Source organism: Acomys minous, assembly GCF_964271855.1.
Source record: "Acomys minous genome assembly, chromosome: 9".
NCBI classification, from domain to species: domain Eukaryota; kingdom Metazoa; phylum Chordata; class Mammalia; order Rodentia; family Muridae; genus Acomys; species Acomys minous.
The window spans coordinates 35674800-35692124 of NC_140490.1; the positions used below are offsets into that span (position 1 = coordinate 35674800).

General features: G+C 44.7%; 1 protein-coding gene and 1 pseudogene across 8 annotated transcripts in view; both read left to right on the forward strand.

The window, feature by feature from the left end:
* TUT7 (terminal uridylyl transferase 7) overlaps window positions 1-17325 on the forward strand; it is a 57234-nt gene that overhangs the window by 20795 nt on the left and 19114 nt on the right. For all 7 annotated transcript variants that reach the window (XM_084795885.1, XM_084795883.1, XM_084795882.1 and 4 more), the window contains exons 11-18: window positions 1070-1222; window positions 4204-4384; window positions 5651-6732; window positions 7452-7602; window positions 9476-9562; window positions 10406-10506; window positions 12951-13008; window positions 15950-16053. In XM_084795885.1, the coding sequence (XP_084652011.1) occupies window positions 1070-1222; window positions 4204-4384; window positions 5651-6732; window positions 7452-7602; window positions 9476-9562; window positions 10406-10506; window positions 12951-13008; window positions 15950-16053 (1917 nt within the window). The remainder of the gene's footprint in view (window positions 1-1069; window positions 1223-4203; window positions 4385-5650; window positions 6733-7451; window positions 7603-9475; window positions 9563-10405; window positions 10507-12950; window positions 13009-15949; window positions 16054-17325) is intronic.
* Window positions 7617-9453, forward strand: LOC311605390 (guanine nucleotide-binding protein G(I)/G(S)/G(O) subunit gamma-5-like; annotated as a pseudogene). The gene has a single exon. The product of its transcript is annotated as a guanine nucleotide-binding protein G(I)/G(S)/G(O) subunit gamma-5-like (transcript).

Sequence of the window (17325 nt, forward strand, 5' to 3'; positions counted from 1 at the left end):
AAAGTGCTAGGGAAAACTGAATATCCATGGGGGGAAAACAAACATTAACCATTATACCCAGACTAACTCAGAATGGGTCAGAGACTTACACATGTAAACCAAAACTGGAATTCTCAGAAGTGAAATCTTCATAGATAACTAAAACTATAAGCTATATCATTTGAATTTTAAATGAATTACACTTTTTTAAAAATTTTGTTTTTGGAGGCAGGGTTTCTCTGTGTAGCCTTGCTGTCCTGGACTTGCTCTGTAGACTAAGCTGGCCTCAAACTTGGAGATCCACCTGCCTCTGCCTCCCAAGTGCTGGGATTAAAGGTGTGTGCCACCACACTTGGCTGAATTATGCTTTTTAAGTTCTAAAATTTTTTGCCGTTCATTTGTATGTTGGTTTCCAGTTCTGTGAAGGGTCTCAGACTTGCCAGGCAAGCAAGTACTCTAGAGCTAAGCTGTGCCCCAGAATACTGAAGTTTTACTTTGCAGAGTCACTGTAGCTTTTACAAATCAGAACTCTGCCCTTTGCCTTAAAAATAGAATTCAGTTATCAAATCTCAAAGTAGTTGATGAGCTGTCTGTATTGTTTTAATAGTTTTATTACTCATTATTGTGTATGAATGTGCACATGTGTGGGAATCAGAGGCCAGCCTGCAGGAGCCCCTGCTCTATTGCACCGTGAGATCACACGCATGTCACCAGGCCCACACAGCACCTTGGGATCACACGCGGGGTCACCAGGCCCACACAGCAAGTACTTTGCCCACTGTCTTGCCATCCTCTCTTTCATATCTTCAGTGAAATACAGCATGTGTTGTTTTTATCCCTACCAACTTTTTAAAAATTTCCTTTTTGGTTTTTTGAGCCAGGCTTTCTCTGTGTATCCTTGGCTGTCCTAAACTCATTCTGTAAACCAGGCTGCCCTTACACTCACAGAGACCCACCTGCCTCTGCCTCTCAAATAATGGGATGAAAGGCCTGTGTCACGATGCTCGCCTCTACCAGCACTTTAATATTCTCTGGTTGTCATATAATAGTTCATATTTTATAGTACAATATGTCTGATTATTTTTTCTAGATTGAAGAATTCTCATTAAATAAATTAGGAAATTTCAGCCTTAAAGGCGTTGAGAAAGACTTTGTGATCTGGGAATACATGGATAACACCACAGGGGATACCAGCACGGCCAAAGAGGAGGCTCCAAAAGAGACTTCAGCAAAGAAGGGACAGGTCTGTTTTCTCCTTTTTAGTCATACCTTTGATTTTTCCTTTAGTCTTCTTTGTGGTGTGTTTGCATTGGATCTGTCTCCTTGACTTTGTCTTCACTACCCGTTTGTTTACTCTGTTTCCCTGGCTGACCTTGGAGCTTATTATGTAGCCTAGGGTGGTCTGGAACTCATGGTGGTCTTCCAACCTCAGCCTCTGGAAGTCCTGGGATTGTGGGCATGAGCTGCCATCCTGCTGTATCTTAAGTGTTTTTGAGATGTAGTGCAAAGGAATGTGTCTCATTGCATACAGCATTTCTCTGTGTGACTATAATATGCTTTGACCTTGTCCATTCCTCTGTTACCCTTTCTTGGTCCACCAGTCCTCTACTCCTTTTCCTTGTCCCTGTCCCTTTATAGACTCCATTTAAAAAAAAAACTGTCCTACCTTATTTTCATCTTCCATTCTCCATATGAGACAAAATATGAGATGCTCATATTTGTGAGACTGACCTATTTTAATGTGGTAATCTCTGGTTCTATATATTTTAATGCAAGCAACATAATTTCCATTTTATGGACAAATAAAACTTCATTTTATATACAGAGACCATATTTTCTTCATCCATGTGCCTAGGCTGATTTCACAGCATGGTCAAGTACTGCATTGGTAAACGTGGTCTGAAGACCTCCTGTAGTAGGCTGACTTTTGAACGTAGGGCATATGGTGTCCAGTTTATTTCTTAAGGAGCTCACATACTGATGTGCCAGCTCATGACTGTTTCCCTTTCTATCCAGCCTTTTGAATAAACAAGTAATGAAAAAGGCCGAAAAATCAATATCATTAGTCCACTTACTTGTTTGGCTTCCTCCTTGTGCAGAGGCCTTTTAAAGATATTGAGTGGAGTCCTTTGATGTAAGGTGACTGTACTAGCCATAAAATTCTTCTGAGATTGGGATTCATGGTTCTAAGCCCAGTGTACACTAAGACGACATGTCACTCCTCTAGTTCATGGCTTACGATACCTCAGATGAGACAGTGGTGAGCTGTGGACTCCAGCTTGCTGGACCTGGGGAAGACAGGGAGATACTTTGGCCCTGCTCTCCTTGACAGCACCACCCTGCTGTATGTGTGGTTCAGGCTCTTGAGACAGTGTGTGGATCTGTGTCCCAGCTCTGTCTTTGTAGCTGTGTGTCCTTGGGCAGGCACTTAACCTTCTTGTGCCCCAGCTTCCTGTCCACAGGTAATTCTGGTGCCCTCCTAACAGCACTGACTCCTAGAGTGCTTAACTCAGTGCAGGCGTGTGCTGAGCACTTGGTCAGCACTGGCTGCTGGAGTGTTTAACTCAGTGCAGGCGTGTGGCCAGCACTTGGTCAGCACTGGCTGCTAGTCTTACTTTACTTGGAAAATAATGTTCTCCACTTTGAAAAGAAAGGTTAAAGCCAGTAGTGTTTTGAAATTCCTTTGATGCTATGATGCTTTGAAGGCACTTAAGTGAGACTTAAAAGACTATGAATGGCTATGGGTAAAGAGGTGAAATTCAATTACATTCGTGGGCTTCCTATGTCCTCGATTACAGTGTGTGTGGCCTAGACATTGTCCATTCCAATCAGAAGTCGCAGCACTGCCTTGCAGCCCCACCAGGTGACTTCCATGACTGGCAGAATCCATGTGCCGGAGATTTACTAATTAATGAAGTATCATACCACTTATTTTGAAGTGTGATTGTAGACAAATCTATATACTTCACATGGAAAAATGTTTCATTCATTGTGAATTAGAGAATAATGTGATGAAGAAGTCATTGCTATTGTCCACTTATTTTGAAATTTTGAAATTTATTTAGAAATTGTTCTTTGGAGAGGTTAAGCAACCTCTAGAACATACTTAGCATTGGAGTGCTGCTATGCTTGACCTCTGCTGAGTAGTGTCACCAATGAATCACAGACCGGCTTGGAAGTTCAGCTCCTTCTTGTAGCACCTGAGAGTTGAACTGAATCACCTTGAAAGAGCATCTTATAGGAGTGCCATTGTGTTTCAGTGATGTTTGCATTTCTACAACAGATAGTACCTGAGAACGTGCAGAGAGCAAGCACATCTCCAGCTGCTCTCCCTCGCTGCTGATTTAATCCTCATCACTGTCCTGTGTTATAGGTGTATCGTCCCTACTCTGCAGATAATGATAGCGACCATTTTTTGAACAGTCTGCCAGGCACTGTGCTAAGCACTTTACAGACACTATGTCACTCAGTCCTCCCAACAGCCCTATGAGGTGGGTACTGTTATCCCTGGGTTTCAGGTGAGGGATCCAAGCCTTAGACAGGTTACAGCCTGTGACCAAGCTCATCACAGCCAGTACTCGGCAGAGTGTGGATTTTAAACTAATGTTGTCACAGCCACTTGTCCTGGCCACTATCCTGCCTGTGTTGCCAACCAAGAGTTTAGCTGTGAGCTGGCAGAGTCACAGTGGGACCTTTCCCCCATTCCCTTCTATCTTAAGTCTTATAATTTTCATTATGTCACATATGTTGTTTGAGCTTGTCAAACTAGTGTCAATTTCTGACATCAAGTATTATTTGACTTTACAACTCAGGGCCACTTGGCAGGTGTACTGTGTTGGGGCACTGACAGTGAGTTTCTTTCTCCTCCCTGCCTTAGCATGCCGGTCTCTGGATATCCACCCCTGTGAAGGCTGTCCTGAGCACAGCAGCAGTCTTCGCAGGGGCCTCTCCACCTGCTAAGACTTCAGTTAGCTGTGCTGTCTGGCTACATGACAGCAGTCCTGTATGCTCCTGTGGTGAAAATCCTGGGAAAATGGCTTAGTGTTAACATGCTCGAACCCCAGGGTGCAGTGCAGTGCTGTTCACGTCTGACCACACAGAAGCTATGATTAGATTATCTAGATGGATTGTCCAGCTCATGGTTTCCAGGGTCTTCAGATTTGTCATTAGATTTGTCTGATCTCTAACGTCTGAATTAGCCTCTATGTACCTTGTCATTCATAGGTGCCGTTGACGTTTAATGTAAAGTGCCAGCCTTCAGTGCCCGTTGGGCAGCTCTGGGTGGAACTGCTGCGGTTCTATGCTTTAGAGTTTAACCTGGCTGACTTAGTGATCAGTATTCGTGTTAAGGAATTGATATCCCGGGAATCAAAGGACTGGCCCAAAAAGCGCATTGCAATTGAAGGTAATAATGTTCGATTACTTTTACATGGTGCCAATCTAAGCCCATTTGATCACATTCTCTTTACAGTTCCTACCAGGGGTAGGCCTGGCCTGAAGGTAAAATACACACTAGGGGCCTGCATGCAGTGCATTGGGTATCAGGGACCAAGGGCTTACCCCTAAGCTACAGTGTCTTAACTGTCAGGTGACTGGTTAAGGGCATCTGAGCCCTGCTTTGTGAGTTGCTCAGGAACTTAGGTACTTTAACAGTTGCCCTGTGGTCTGTAGGCTCTTATACCTTCCTCCTTGCTGCCCTCACTTTTGTGTCTTGAAATTCTACCCTCTCAGGAATTCTGTTGAGGTTTAGTTTTGCAAAGATGAGTGAAGTTCTTTTTCTTAAAGTTGGTTGACTACAGAAGAGGGAACAGAGTTGTTTTCAAAGGAGAAAGCAGTGACTTCCTCATAGAAAAACACTTTGTAGTGAAGGCTGTCACTTTGCAGAGTCAGCTGTTAGATGGTGACAACTGTTGGTGTCACTGAATGGATGAGCTCCTCTCAGCTTTGCAAAGTCAGGAGGTTGGAACCTTCTAGAAATCTTAGCTCTCCTCCTTTAACTTAAGAACAACAGCAAAACTCCTACATGGAGATCTCAGTTTTGCTTGATATTTTTTTTTCAAGCTTTATGTTGCATAAGTTTTTTTTTTTTCTTTTTGCATAACTTCTGTGTGCAGTCATGGGGAATCTCACATTTTAAACCCTCCCCTGCAGTTTCTCTGGCTCAGCTCTTCTGGCCAATTGCCTAACCTGCTGGAGTTCTAGGGGAGGAGAAAAGATTGAGAGAAGTGGTGTCTCCTCCTGGTGCCTCCCTCTCGCCCCTGAAACTCAGGCCAGCCACTTCAGTGACGGGGCCTCCCAGGGCGGAAGAGTGGAGGTAAGCTTGACACGCTGCAGGGCTGGCTGAGTGGGGTGCAGAGCACTCAGCCACAAAGCCTGTCGGAAAGTCCTAAGTCCCCAGGGCTTGAGAACCACACTGACAAAGAGATGTTTCTTACCTCCAGTAACTGAGCAGCTAGGGAAGGAATCAGTTCCCGTGGGTGCTCCCTGGAGAGCAGGACACTCAGAAGCCTTGCTTGTAGCTCTTAAACTGCTACTCACTCCTGCATGTAAGAGGCATGGTCCAGGTTCCTGCTGTCTGGTACCTGCTTCATCTTTGAAAGTCTAGCTTGAAGCATAATGAACTAGAAGTGTATGAAGTGGTGGCTTTCTTTTCTCTCTCTCTTTGTTACAGACCCCTATTCTGTTAAAAGAAATGTGGCAAGGACCCTGAATAACCAACCTGTGTTTGAGTACATACTTCATTGTTTGAGGACAACATATAAATATTTCGCTCTGCCACACAAGGCTACAAAACCCAACCTCACAAAGCCTCCCAGCCCAGTTGCCTCTGTCTCAGACCCTTATAAAGAAGCAAGGAACTGTGGCCCAGAGCTCCATGTGACAGATACTGATAGACTGGGGAATGCAGCTGCGGCTCAGGGTGCTGGTGTTCAAACCTCAGGCACCTGCAGGGCACAACCACTTGCTCTTAAAAATAGCACTGAGAAGACAGGAAGCCCTCCAAAGGAGGAGATGGGAGGTGTGCACAGCCAGATCCATCAGGAAAGCTCTGGCAATGGCCAGGCAGAGGTCAGCTGTGAGGGTTATGACGATGCCACAGCAGAGCATCAAGAAACAGGAAGTGACAACGAGAAAATCAGAAGGAAGGTCAGACATCCATTGAGCACTGATGATCAAGGTTTAAGCAGCAGCAAGCACCCAGAACTTCAAAACTGTGGCAGCCTTTGTGGTCTCCAGGCAGACAGCACTCTGGAGTTAGTAGGGCTCCGGAATCCTGGAGCAGAAGAGTGTGACAGCTGTGCCTCTCTGGATGACAAGACTGATGTCAATGAAGAAAGCACAGAAGGAGCTGATGACCAAGAAGAAGCTCTGAATTGCTTTTCTCCTTTAGGCCAGGGCCAGACATCAGCAATCATGCACTTTGATGAGGAGGAGGATGAGGATGAGGATGAGGAGGAACGGAGGCTCAGCATTAACCTTACAGAAGATGAGGAGGGGGTTGCTAATGAACATCAGGTGGACAACAGGTACACTGCGTCAGGTGAGGAAGATCCACTCTCTGAAGATGATGACTTGGCTGAACTTGCTAAGGGTGAAGATCTGGAAGAGTGTGGAGAACACACGGGTGGGGCTTTGCTCAGAGACCTAAATAGAATAAGTCTTAAAGAAGAAAGCTTTACTGAGGAGAGCTCACCCGGGGACCAGCCTGAGTTCTTCTATGAATTTAGAAAACTGACCTTCACCAAGGGCAAGGTAATGGTTGTTGGTGGACTTAGATCTGGGGAATCTCATTCCAATGGCTATTGTTTGTGGGTTTTGTTCATTACATGTATCCATTTATCACTTGTGAGGAATGGGCATGTGTGCCATTGCGTGTGTGGATGTTTGAGGCCAATTTGGGAGATTGGTTCTCTCCTTTCACTATGTGGGTCCCAGGAATTGAACTCAGGTTTCCAGGCTTGGCAGTAAGTGGTGTTTAACAGCTGAGCTATTTGTCAGCCCTGATTTCAGTTTCTGTGTACTAGGACAGTAGCTGCCCATTTGGTTGTGGTATAGCACATTTCTGTTTTGTGCCACTTGATCCATGCCCTTCCTTGAGCTATGTGTAGGCCACAGACAGTTCACTTCTCTTTTCTTGTGTCATCACCATAAGCATGTTCCACCTCTCAGGCTTTTGGGGTGGCTTTAAATTAGGGTATATGTGGGCTAGAGAGATGGTCAGAGGTTAAGAAAACTGACTGCTCTTCCAGAGGTCCTGAGTTCAATTCCCAGCAACCACATGGTGGCCCACAACCATCTATAATGTGATCAGATGCCTTTTCTGGCCTGCAGCAGTACATGCAGGCAGAACACTGTACACATAATAATACATTTTTTTTAATTAGAGTATATGTGTAGATAATTTTTTAAAAGACCCTTTATTAAACAAAGAGTCCCACTCACTCTTGTTTTGATTCACCACATCCCTGCAGTCTCCCACAGTGGTGTGCAGCTTGTGTAAGCGAGAAGGTCATCTAAAGAAGGACTGCCCTGAGGACTTCAAGAGAATCCAGCTGGAACCTTTGCCACCACTGACACCCAAGTTCTCAAGTATCTTAGATCAAGTTTGCATCCAGTGTTACAGTAAGTCTTCTGTGTCCCCAATGTGTCACAGGATTGGCGCTCAAGACTCTCTCCCTGTCAGCCTTGCAGGTACACTGTGAGGCTTGCACACAGCGTGCTGCAGTCGCTGTCAGCCTTGCAGGTACACTGTGAGGCTTGCACACAGTGTGCTGTGACCATGCCTCCCCAATCCTGCATCCACTCCCACTTCCTGTCCTCTTTGTTCTTTTTAATAACCCACTGATTCCAGCTTGTGCTCCCCATAGACTCCTGCCTGTGAGGCCATAAACTGGACCCATATCCTTAAAAAAAAAAAAAACCAACAACTAACTCTCCTTCCCCCAAAAGCCATCAACTGTGTAAGTCTTCAGTAGCTGTGAGGGCTCCTTAACCCCTCCATGCTAGAGGATTGACTGGCTTGCTCTTGTGCAGGCAGCCTCATGAGTGCAGTGACCCTGACATGGCCAGAAGACACTGTTTTGATCTGATGTTCCTTGACCTTGGGCTCTTGGGATCTTTTTGCTTGCTGCCTTTTCTGCAATGGTTCCTGAGCCTTACGGAGGAAAAATACTTTTCAGTGAACACTAATTAATAGCCCCCATGCAAGCTCTCTAAGGAACATCCATCTGGGGAAGTATTGGTACTGAGAGAAGTTTCAGTTTCTATTTCCAAATGAAGCCTGCTGCTGCTGCTTAGACTGGATGTACTCAGTGCTCCACATTGACAGAAATCTTAAAAAGCTCCCCCTAGGCCTCTCCCTCTCTGCAACTGACACTGCCATTGAAACTGCAATGGCCTTGCCTTTGCTTCCTGGATGCTCGGATTATAGGCAGGTACTATCATGTCCAACTGAATCCTGCCTTCCCTCTCTTTCCAAGTGTCTCACTGTTACAGAGTTCTTGGGTTCACGGGATCCTCTACCTCAGCCCACCACACATCCAGGGCTGGAAACATGCACGACCATGTGCATCTACTGCTGGCATTTTGGTTTTGTTAAGCTTTTTCAAGTGTTAGAAAACTAGACTCCCAATTCAAAACAAAATGACCCACAGACACTTCTGTTCAAATTCTAGAGGATTCTGCCAAGCCAGGCTTACAGCCCTTGTCCCAGGAGCTTCTAGTTCAAGAGCAGCCCTTGGAGTTAGACTCATTCTGAGGCAGGGCTTCCTTGTGTGTCCCACTAGCCTGGACCTCCCGTGCTGGAGCTACGTCTGTGCCCACAGGATGGAGACACATGCTAGCTGTTCTGCTGCTAGCACTGTCTGTTGAGGAGGTATGCAAATCTGGTTTTTGGCTCCTCACTTGAACTGAAGAGTCGGCAAGGCTGTCCCGAGCGCCATGTCAGGTTCTTCCAGCATCACCACCAAGAAAAAGGTGGTTCAGCAGCTCTGGCTAAGGCCCAGCTCAACCACATGAAGGTTTCCCAGGCAGCTGCAGACTTGAAACAGTTCTGTCTGCAGAACACTCACCATGACCCTCTGCTGACTGGAGTACCTTCAAGTACAAATCCCTTCAGGCCCCAGAAAGTCTGCTCCTTCTTGTAGTCATGTTTCTCAAGCAGTGAACATTCAGAGAACTAAATTTGAAGTCTGTACAAAAGAATCTCTGTAACACGTGCCATGACATACAGTTTTCTACTTGTCAGTCCTTAACATCTACCTCTCTGAATTTTCATGGATTTCTGTTTTACAAGGTTTAACTATTTTATATACACTGGTGGTAGCATATAATAAAACAGCATACAAATTTTTGGCTCCATTTTAAAAAAAAAATCTCGTTTTTGAAGCTTGTATAGTTTTCTTTTTCTCAAAAAAAAATTTTTTTTAGCCTTTTCTAGAATATCAATTTTTTTTAGCCACTCCCCTACTCATTGTATCTATTTGTTTTTAAACAGAGGATTTTTCTCCAACTATTGTAGAAGATCAGGCTCGTGAACATATCCGGCAAAACCTAGAAAGCTTCATAAAACAGGACTTTCCAGGTAAGTGATTTCTCTATCTTTAGGAGAAGAAATGTAATGAAAGGATACAGGTATTACAGGCACATTAACTTTAGCAGCAATTCGAAAACCATGGATGATTAGGATCAGAGTTGAGATGGCTTATATATCTGGGATGGGCTTTTGTCCACCACATCTACTTTACTAACAGGAGGATGACAGTGTAGGATCACCTAGCACACAAGATGTGAACTCATTTGGAATTATAATAACTCATACATATATTTACAGGAGCTAGAGAAATGGCTTAGCAGTTAAGAATGCACAGTCTCCTTGCAGACCAACTGCAGGGGATCTGACACCTCTGACCTTTGTGGGTATGTGCACTCATGTATCTGGACAGACATACAAGTAAAAACCTATCTTATAATGCATGGAAGCATTGCTCTTACAGCATGGTCCACAGTTTTCCTAGAAATATTCTTGCATTCTGGTATAAAGTGATATCTACAATTCTTCATGTTGTATACAGCTTGTACATTTAAGTCAACAAAGGGAATCATTAAGAGTAAATGTGTAGTTAAAACGTTGAGCCTGGCAAAATGGCTCAACAGATAAATAACCTTGCTGCCAAGCCTGATGACCTGAGTACAGGACCCACATGACAGAAGGGAAACCCACCCCCTGCATGTTCATCTTGTCCTCTGACCCCCATGTGCACACACACAGAGACACAATAAATAAATAATTATAAGTAAACTATTTTAAAGACCATAACTATGAGACAGTTGGTATTTTGGATTCATAAAAGGGCCATTTTTAAAAATAAAAAACAATTAAATGTACTCAGGTAATGAGCTATTACTTGTCATCTGTCCCTAACAGGAACTAAATTGAGCTTGTTTGGCTCCTCCAAAAATGGATTTGGGTTCAAACAGAGTGACCTTGACGTCTGTATGACAATTAACGGACATGAGACTGCTGAGGTACGGTTGCCACGTGAACACACATGTGCTGTGAACATGTGGTTAGCGCCGTCCTCACTGGCAGAACTGCGAGGCATCTGGAATGTGCCGGGCATTCCACATGCAGTGCACCAGGAAGCGCAGCCTCTGCACCTGCACTGACACTCTTGGAGGGGATGTGAAGAGTAGAAAGCTCTTGCTGGGCATGGGTGGTACACACCTGTGATCCGAGCATCTGGGAGCCTGATGAAGGAGAATTGCTAGAAGTTCAAGGTCAGCCTGGGCTACATAGCAAGAGCCTGTCTCACCCAAAATAAACAAACAAACAAACAAACAAACCACATTGACTAGATAGCTTTGAAGGGGCTTTTTAGTATAGCACAAATTGGCCTGAATTCTGTCCACCTTCACCAGTGCCCATTGCCTTGGCCATTAAGTTAGTACACCTACACTATTCCCACTCCCAGTTATCTGTGCTGTTGGTTTGCTTGTACATGGTGAATATTATCTTTATAGCTCAGGACATGCATTTGAGACAAACTTGGTCTTATCATCACCAAAACATGTGTCCTCTGGTAGATAACAAAAGTATTAATTTCTGTTCCCAGGCTGGAGAGATGGTTCAGAGGTTAAGAGCACTGGCTGTTCTTCCAAAGGTCCTGAGTTCCAACTCCCAGAAACCATATGGTGGTTCATAACCATCTGAAATGAGATCTGGTACCCTCTTCTGGCCTGCTGGCTCATATGCAGGCAGAATACTATATAAATAATAAATAAATAAATCATTATTAAAAATTAATAATAATTTCTATTCCCCGTCACTTTGAGAAGTTTTGTCTTAGGTGGCTTGGATCATGTGTCAGGAGACAGCAGAGGAGAGCCTTATGCTGAAATGCCCTGCAGAGCCTCCTTTGTTGTTGTTTTGACTTTTCCCCTCTCCTTAAAGATGGGGGTCTGCTGTATAGTCCAGGCTAGTCTGGAACTCCTGATCCTCCTGCCTCAGCTTGAATCCTGAGACTATAGCATGTACCATTATGACACTCGAACAGCACATTTTTACAGTTTTATTAGCATAGCACCACACCCAATCCTGTATGTGTTCTCTGTGGCTGCTTTCTCTCTGATAACAGAGTAAGTCTGAAAAGTGCTGGAGATGGGATCCAGTGCCTTCTGCATGCCAGGCAGAGGCCATACTTGGAGCCACACATGTCACTAAAGGGACGCTTTGCAGGAGTGACGGTGGTGTAGGAGCTATGGTCACTGCTCAGGAGCTCTTCGTAGCTTTTTCTCTGAATCTGTATTCTGAGTGTGTTTCTGACTTCAGGAGAATAGGCAAAAAAAGATCTTTCTGGAATTTGGTGAATGATACAGGGTGAGATTAGGTCTGCCATCTGGAATGACCCACTCTATCTCCTCAAAATTGATTCTCATTAATGTGGTTTATAAACTACTTTTGACAGTGTTTCTAAAGTAAAATTCTAAATATGTTGTAGAATCTGTATAACCATCAGAAGGACTTAACGCCAGTAGGGGTCACAAACAAGTTTCTTACATGCTAAGGCACAGTGGTATGTGCTTGTATCATAAAACTTGGGAGACACAGGAAATAGGCCTCGAATCTGAGATTAGCCTGGGCTGTACAGAGAGGCTGGTCTAAAAACAGAAAAAACAAAGTATGATTTGGCCAAAACACCATTTGGAATTGCTGTGTGGCTTTAATTGTAGTTAGTCCTACCAGGAAGGAAAGTGAGTTCAGTGTCTCTCCACAGCAACTCATCAGTTCTTAGTTAAACTGTCTGCAGATCTGCCCAGCACAAAGGAGGCGAAGCACAGGAGCCTCTTGCTTACCCTTCCCTCAGGTGTTCTTCCAAGTGATAGAGCAGAAAGGCCAGTGTCCTCACGCCTCAGAGGCCTGTCTGGACGCTCTGGTTTGGCTGTTGTTGTACATCCAAAAGGAATATGAAACATCTTAGAGGACTGCCTAGCTTAGGGTACTTTCTGTGTATAGGAACTGACACTCACTGGGAGGGAAGCAAAAACTATCTGCAGTCGGGCTCATGAGATGGCTCGGCAGGTAAAAGTGCTTGCAGTAGGACCCTAATGCCTAGAGTTTGTCAGGGTCTACCACTGAACTAGATCCCTGGCCCCAATTCCACAGTGGAAGAAGAAAACTGACTGCTGAACATTGCTCTCAGACTTCTGTGCGTGCTGTCTTTCACATGTGTAATGTCCTGACACCTCACACAAGCCAGGCAAGCACTCTAGCACTGAGCTACATCCCAGCCCTTCCCCTTAGTCTCACTAAGTTACCCAAGCTGGCTTTGAACTTACTCCGCAGCCCAGGACAGCCCTTTAATTGGTGACTGTCTTACCTCAGTCTCCTGAGCAGCTAAGATTACAGGTATGTACCAACAGACCCAGCTTGTTTTCTGATCTAGCTTCCATTGTTTGTGCCTTTGCTGCAGGGGTTGGACTGCGTAAGGACTATTGAGGAACTGGCAAGAGTCCTCAGAAAGCATTCAGGTACCTCTATACACTTTACTTTTTCTTTAGTGTTTCATATACTTGGACTTTCTCCATGCCAATGAGAAGGATGTGACTCGTTTATAAATGTGTGCAGTATTGAGTGCCACTAAAATGTTCTGTGGTCTGATACGGAAGAGAGCTGTTAGCCATCCTGTGTATGCTCGTGTTCGCTGTTTTGTTAGAGTGTATATTCCAGTGCATAGTCCAGGCAGGTGTCTTCACATGTGAATCCAAGTGTGGGCATTGCTGAAAGCCCGTAACATGGTAAAGAGCATTCAGACCTGCAGAATTGTGTTTGCAGCCCTTCTGCTCAACAACCGTGAACCATAAACAAGATGCTTAATTTAGCTTGATGTTTTCTTATCACAAATCTAGAAGATGGTTCTAGGTGCTTTCTGAAGTGCTTAGAGATATAAAATGTGTACATCCTGTCCTGCAGATGATGTTCAGACATGAAATGCTCTTGGGGCAGATGTGGACCAAATAGTGAAAGTGAATGTTGTTTTGCTTGCTTGTCTGTCTATTGCTGGGGGTAGAATCTGAGTCTTTGCACACCAGAGGCCAGTGTTCTACCACCTGAACTACAAACCCAGCTCTTTCTTAAATATGTAACCCAGACTAGCCTCAGCCTCACTCTTAACTGAGGCTAATCTTGATCTGCCTGCCTCCACCTCCAGTTTCTAGGATTATAGGCTCACTATCATGTCTGGCCATCTGTTTGCTAGGTGGGTTGGCTGGTTGATTAATTGGTTGGCTTGGCATGGGTTTGTTTGTTTGGGAGGAGTTATTGTTTTTCAGACAGGGTTTCATGTCACTCTAACTGGCCTGGAACTCACAACTCTTGCCTCAGTCTCCTGAGTACCTAGGATTGCAGGTGCAAGCCACCACTCTTGACAAAATACTTTCTTAAACATTAATTTTGAGCCTGGTGCTGTGGCACACCCATGTAATCCCAGCACTCTGGGAGGCAGATGCAGGTGGATCTCAGTAAGTTTGAGGCCAGCCTGGTCTACAAAGCAAGTCCAAGACACCCACAGCTACACAGAGAAAGCCTGTCTCAAAAAATAAAAACAAGCAACCAAAGAAAAAGGGGGGGGGGGCAAAAAAAAAAGAATTTCTTAAACTTCTGTAGTAAGAGCAAAGTATGACGGTGAGCAACATGACCCCCATTCACACACTTATGGGTGAACACACACACAATGGTACAGTTTCCTTTGTATGTTGAAAAGATGTTTTCCCCAAGTGAGAGTCCATCTCTAAAGATAAATTTTGTGTGGACTCCCAGGTTATGTAAAGAAGCTGAAGTTCCTAGATTCGAGAGTGTTTAGCCTTAGTACTGAACTGGACTTTGGCATGTACTGTAGCCCACCCTTGCTTGCTCTGGGTCTTTTTCTAGATCATTTGAGTTGAGACACATGTTCCTTCCTAAGCATCATCAGTGTACATCTCATAAGGACAAACCATGTTCACTGATTGTTTTTAGAACAGAAGTGACTCTGTTGAGTGATTTATAGAGTACTATATAATAGAAATGAAATACAGATTACACAAAGAAAGAATTTAACAGCAGCTAGAGGACTCCATTTAAAACCTAATGCCTTTAGAGGCAGTCTCTCCAGCTCTGTATGGCATTGAATGCCTGGTATGTAAAAGTTAAGAGGCGTGTGGGTAGAAACAGAAGCCTCTGGGGTTGTAAAGTGGAGCCAGGGTGACATGCAAGGGGTAATTCTTCAAGGACAGGCTTGGGAGTATCATGTGAGCTCTACCATAGGAGATCCCCTATGAAAAAGGAGCACAGCAAATTGTGGAGGGTTTCACTGGTTCTGTGTTGTGTCAAATCGGGGTTTGCTTGCTTGCTTGCTTGCTTGCTTGCTTGCTTGCTTGTTTTACATTTCCCTTCTGCTTCCTCTCCCTGCTCTTGCTCTAAATCTCGGCTATATTTCAGCACTGGCCATCTGTGGAATCCACAAAATAGGCAAATGACTGCTGGGCTGGTGTGTCCATAGATAGGCCAGGGAAGTTGAAGTTGCTCTGGCATCAGCCCAACACCCAGCTGCACATGACTGCTGCGTGTTCCTAAGTGACCCCTTATTGCAAGGCCAGGTCTGGCTGTGAAGGGCCCTCTGAATCCCCATTACATGTGGTACCTTCCTCCCTTCTCCTCTGCATTCTCAGGCTACCATGACAGTTCAAGTCCAGGTATTCTTCAGGAGTGGTCACCCTGCTTTTATCACTGTGCCCCTGGCCTACTGTTGGCCAGAAACATGCTCTAACTCTCTGTTACATGATTCTCCAGCCCTTATGCCAGCTCATTGGCTTCGTAGTCCTCAAGGATAATTCTTCTGTTTCTCTCCTGGTTCTTATAACACATGTTCCTTCGTCTCAAGTCCATTCTTCAGCCTACATAGTGTCGTGGAAGAGCCCTGAAGCCTTTTTGTGCCATTTTCTTTGCCTGGTAAATGGCCTCCACCTTCACTATTTCAGCATGTTCCTTCAAAGTGTAGCTCAGGCATTCTCCTCACATGCTGAAAGTCAATTCCTTTTCCATTCGTTGCTTCTAGCCCCATGGTGACTGTGTCCAGCATTGAGGTGATGGGACACTAGGCAGATGGAAAGAGTAGTAGAACTCAGGTGTGCAAGCTCCAGTAGTTCCTGTATGGAAACAGCCCCCTTGCACACTCACTCACTTTCCATTTCTCATTAGCTGGTTGGTTTGTGGAGGACAGTGGACTTTTTGGTTCTTGTGATTCAAATATTGGTGTGTTTAACAGAACATACTTTGCCAGGTGTCTCCCTGGTTATTTAATTACAGAATTCTTTGATTGGCTGTAATGAACACAATGAGGCAGCAGAGTAAGGTTTTGTTTATCGTGGGGTGTTAGCATGACAATCATCTTTCCCAAGTTGTGTTTATTTATGCGCCTTGTTTCTCCCACAGGGTTGAGAAACATCCTGCCTATCACAACAGCAAAGGTGCCCATCGTGAAGTTCTTCCATCTAAGAAGTGGTCTAGAGGTGGACATCAGCCTGTATAACACATTGGTAAGACTTCTTAGGGCTTACCCAGCCTGTCTATTTTCCATCTTTTTTTTTTTTTAAAGAGTCTCAATGAGTAGCCTAGCCCAGTCTGGCCTCTCACTTGCCATGTCGTAGATCTCCCGTTTTGGTTCCTTGAGTCCCTCCCTCCCCTCATTCCCCCGGCCCATTTGCTTGCTTCTCCTCATCCTTTTCTTTCTTCCTCTTGTCTGGTCTCTTTTGCTGGGAGGTGGAGACAGCATTCTGTGCATAAGGCAAGCCGTGAACTTGCTGCAACAGCTCTTGGTGACCTTAAGGCTCTGCTCTTCCTTGGCTCTGCCCCACAGACAAATTATAACAGTGCAAGCACATCCTACCATGCCTGCTGTTCCAGACATTTTCTTAGGGAGATAAAGAGGAATGAATGTCTCTTTAAAAATGAGTAAATAAATGAAATAAGACAGTCATTTCATCTTCCTTACCCTGGTCAATTTTAGCCCCAAATGGGTAAGCAGCTCTCTGTCCATGTTTTACTTATTCTTGGGGAATAGTCTAAGTGGTTGGTGTGTGCCTTGTAGTGTTCTGAGGCTGGGGCTATGGAGAATTCAGTAGCTATTCATATATACATGGGCTAAGAATGTAGCTCTGTGGTAGGATATTTGCCTAGCATTCTACCCCTAGTTTATATCAAGTCAGTAAGTTGGGAAAAATATGAAGCTCAGCAGTTTAAGTGTGAGAGTATGTATGTGTGCATATGAGAGAGAGGGGCAGGGGAGGGAGGGGGAGTGTGTGTGTGTGCGTGTGTGCGCGCGCGCGCATGCGTGCCTGAGTACTTGCCTGCGTGCGCCTGCCTGTCCATGCACCTGTGAAGATTCACTTCAAATAAAGTCAGAGCAGCAGGTTTGCCTGCCTGCCTTGAACCTGTCTATAATTTGGTGTGTGTTCTGTATCCCTTGTTTTTGGCCTCTCACCTGGCTGTCTTGAGACCCAATGGGACCTGAGAGAATTTTTTTTAAGATTTATTTTATTATTATGTATACAGTGTTGTCTGCTTTTTTGCCTGCAGGCAAGAAGAGGGCACCAGGTTACATTATAGATGGTTGTGAACCACCATGTGGTAGCTGGGAACTGAACTCAGGACCTTTAGAAGAGCAGGCAGTGCTCTTAACCACTGAGCCATCTCTCCAGCCCCAACCTGAGAGAATTTTACACAGATGCCACACCGAAAGTGGGAGAGCCTTACATCTACTTAAAGGAACCCCTTATTTTATTTGGTTTCACTGCCTTAGTGTTCTGAGA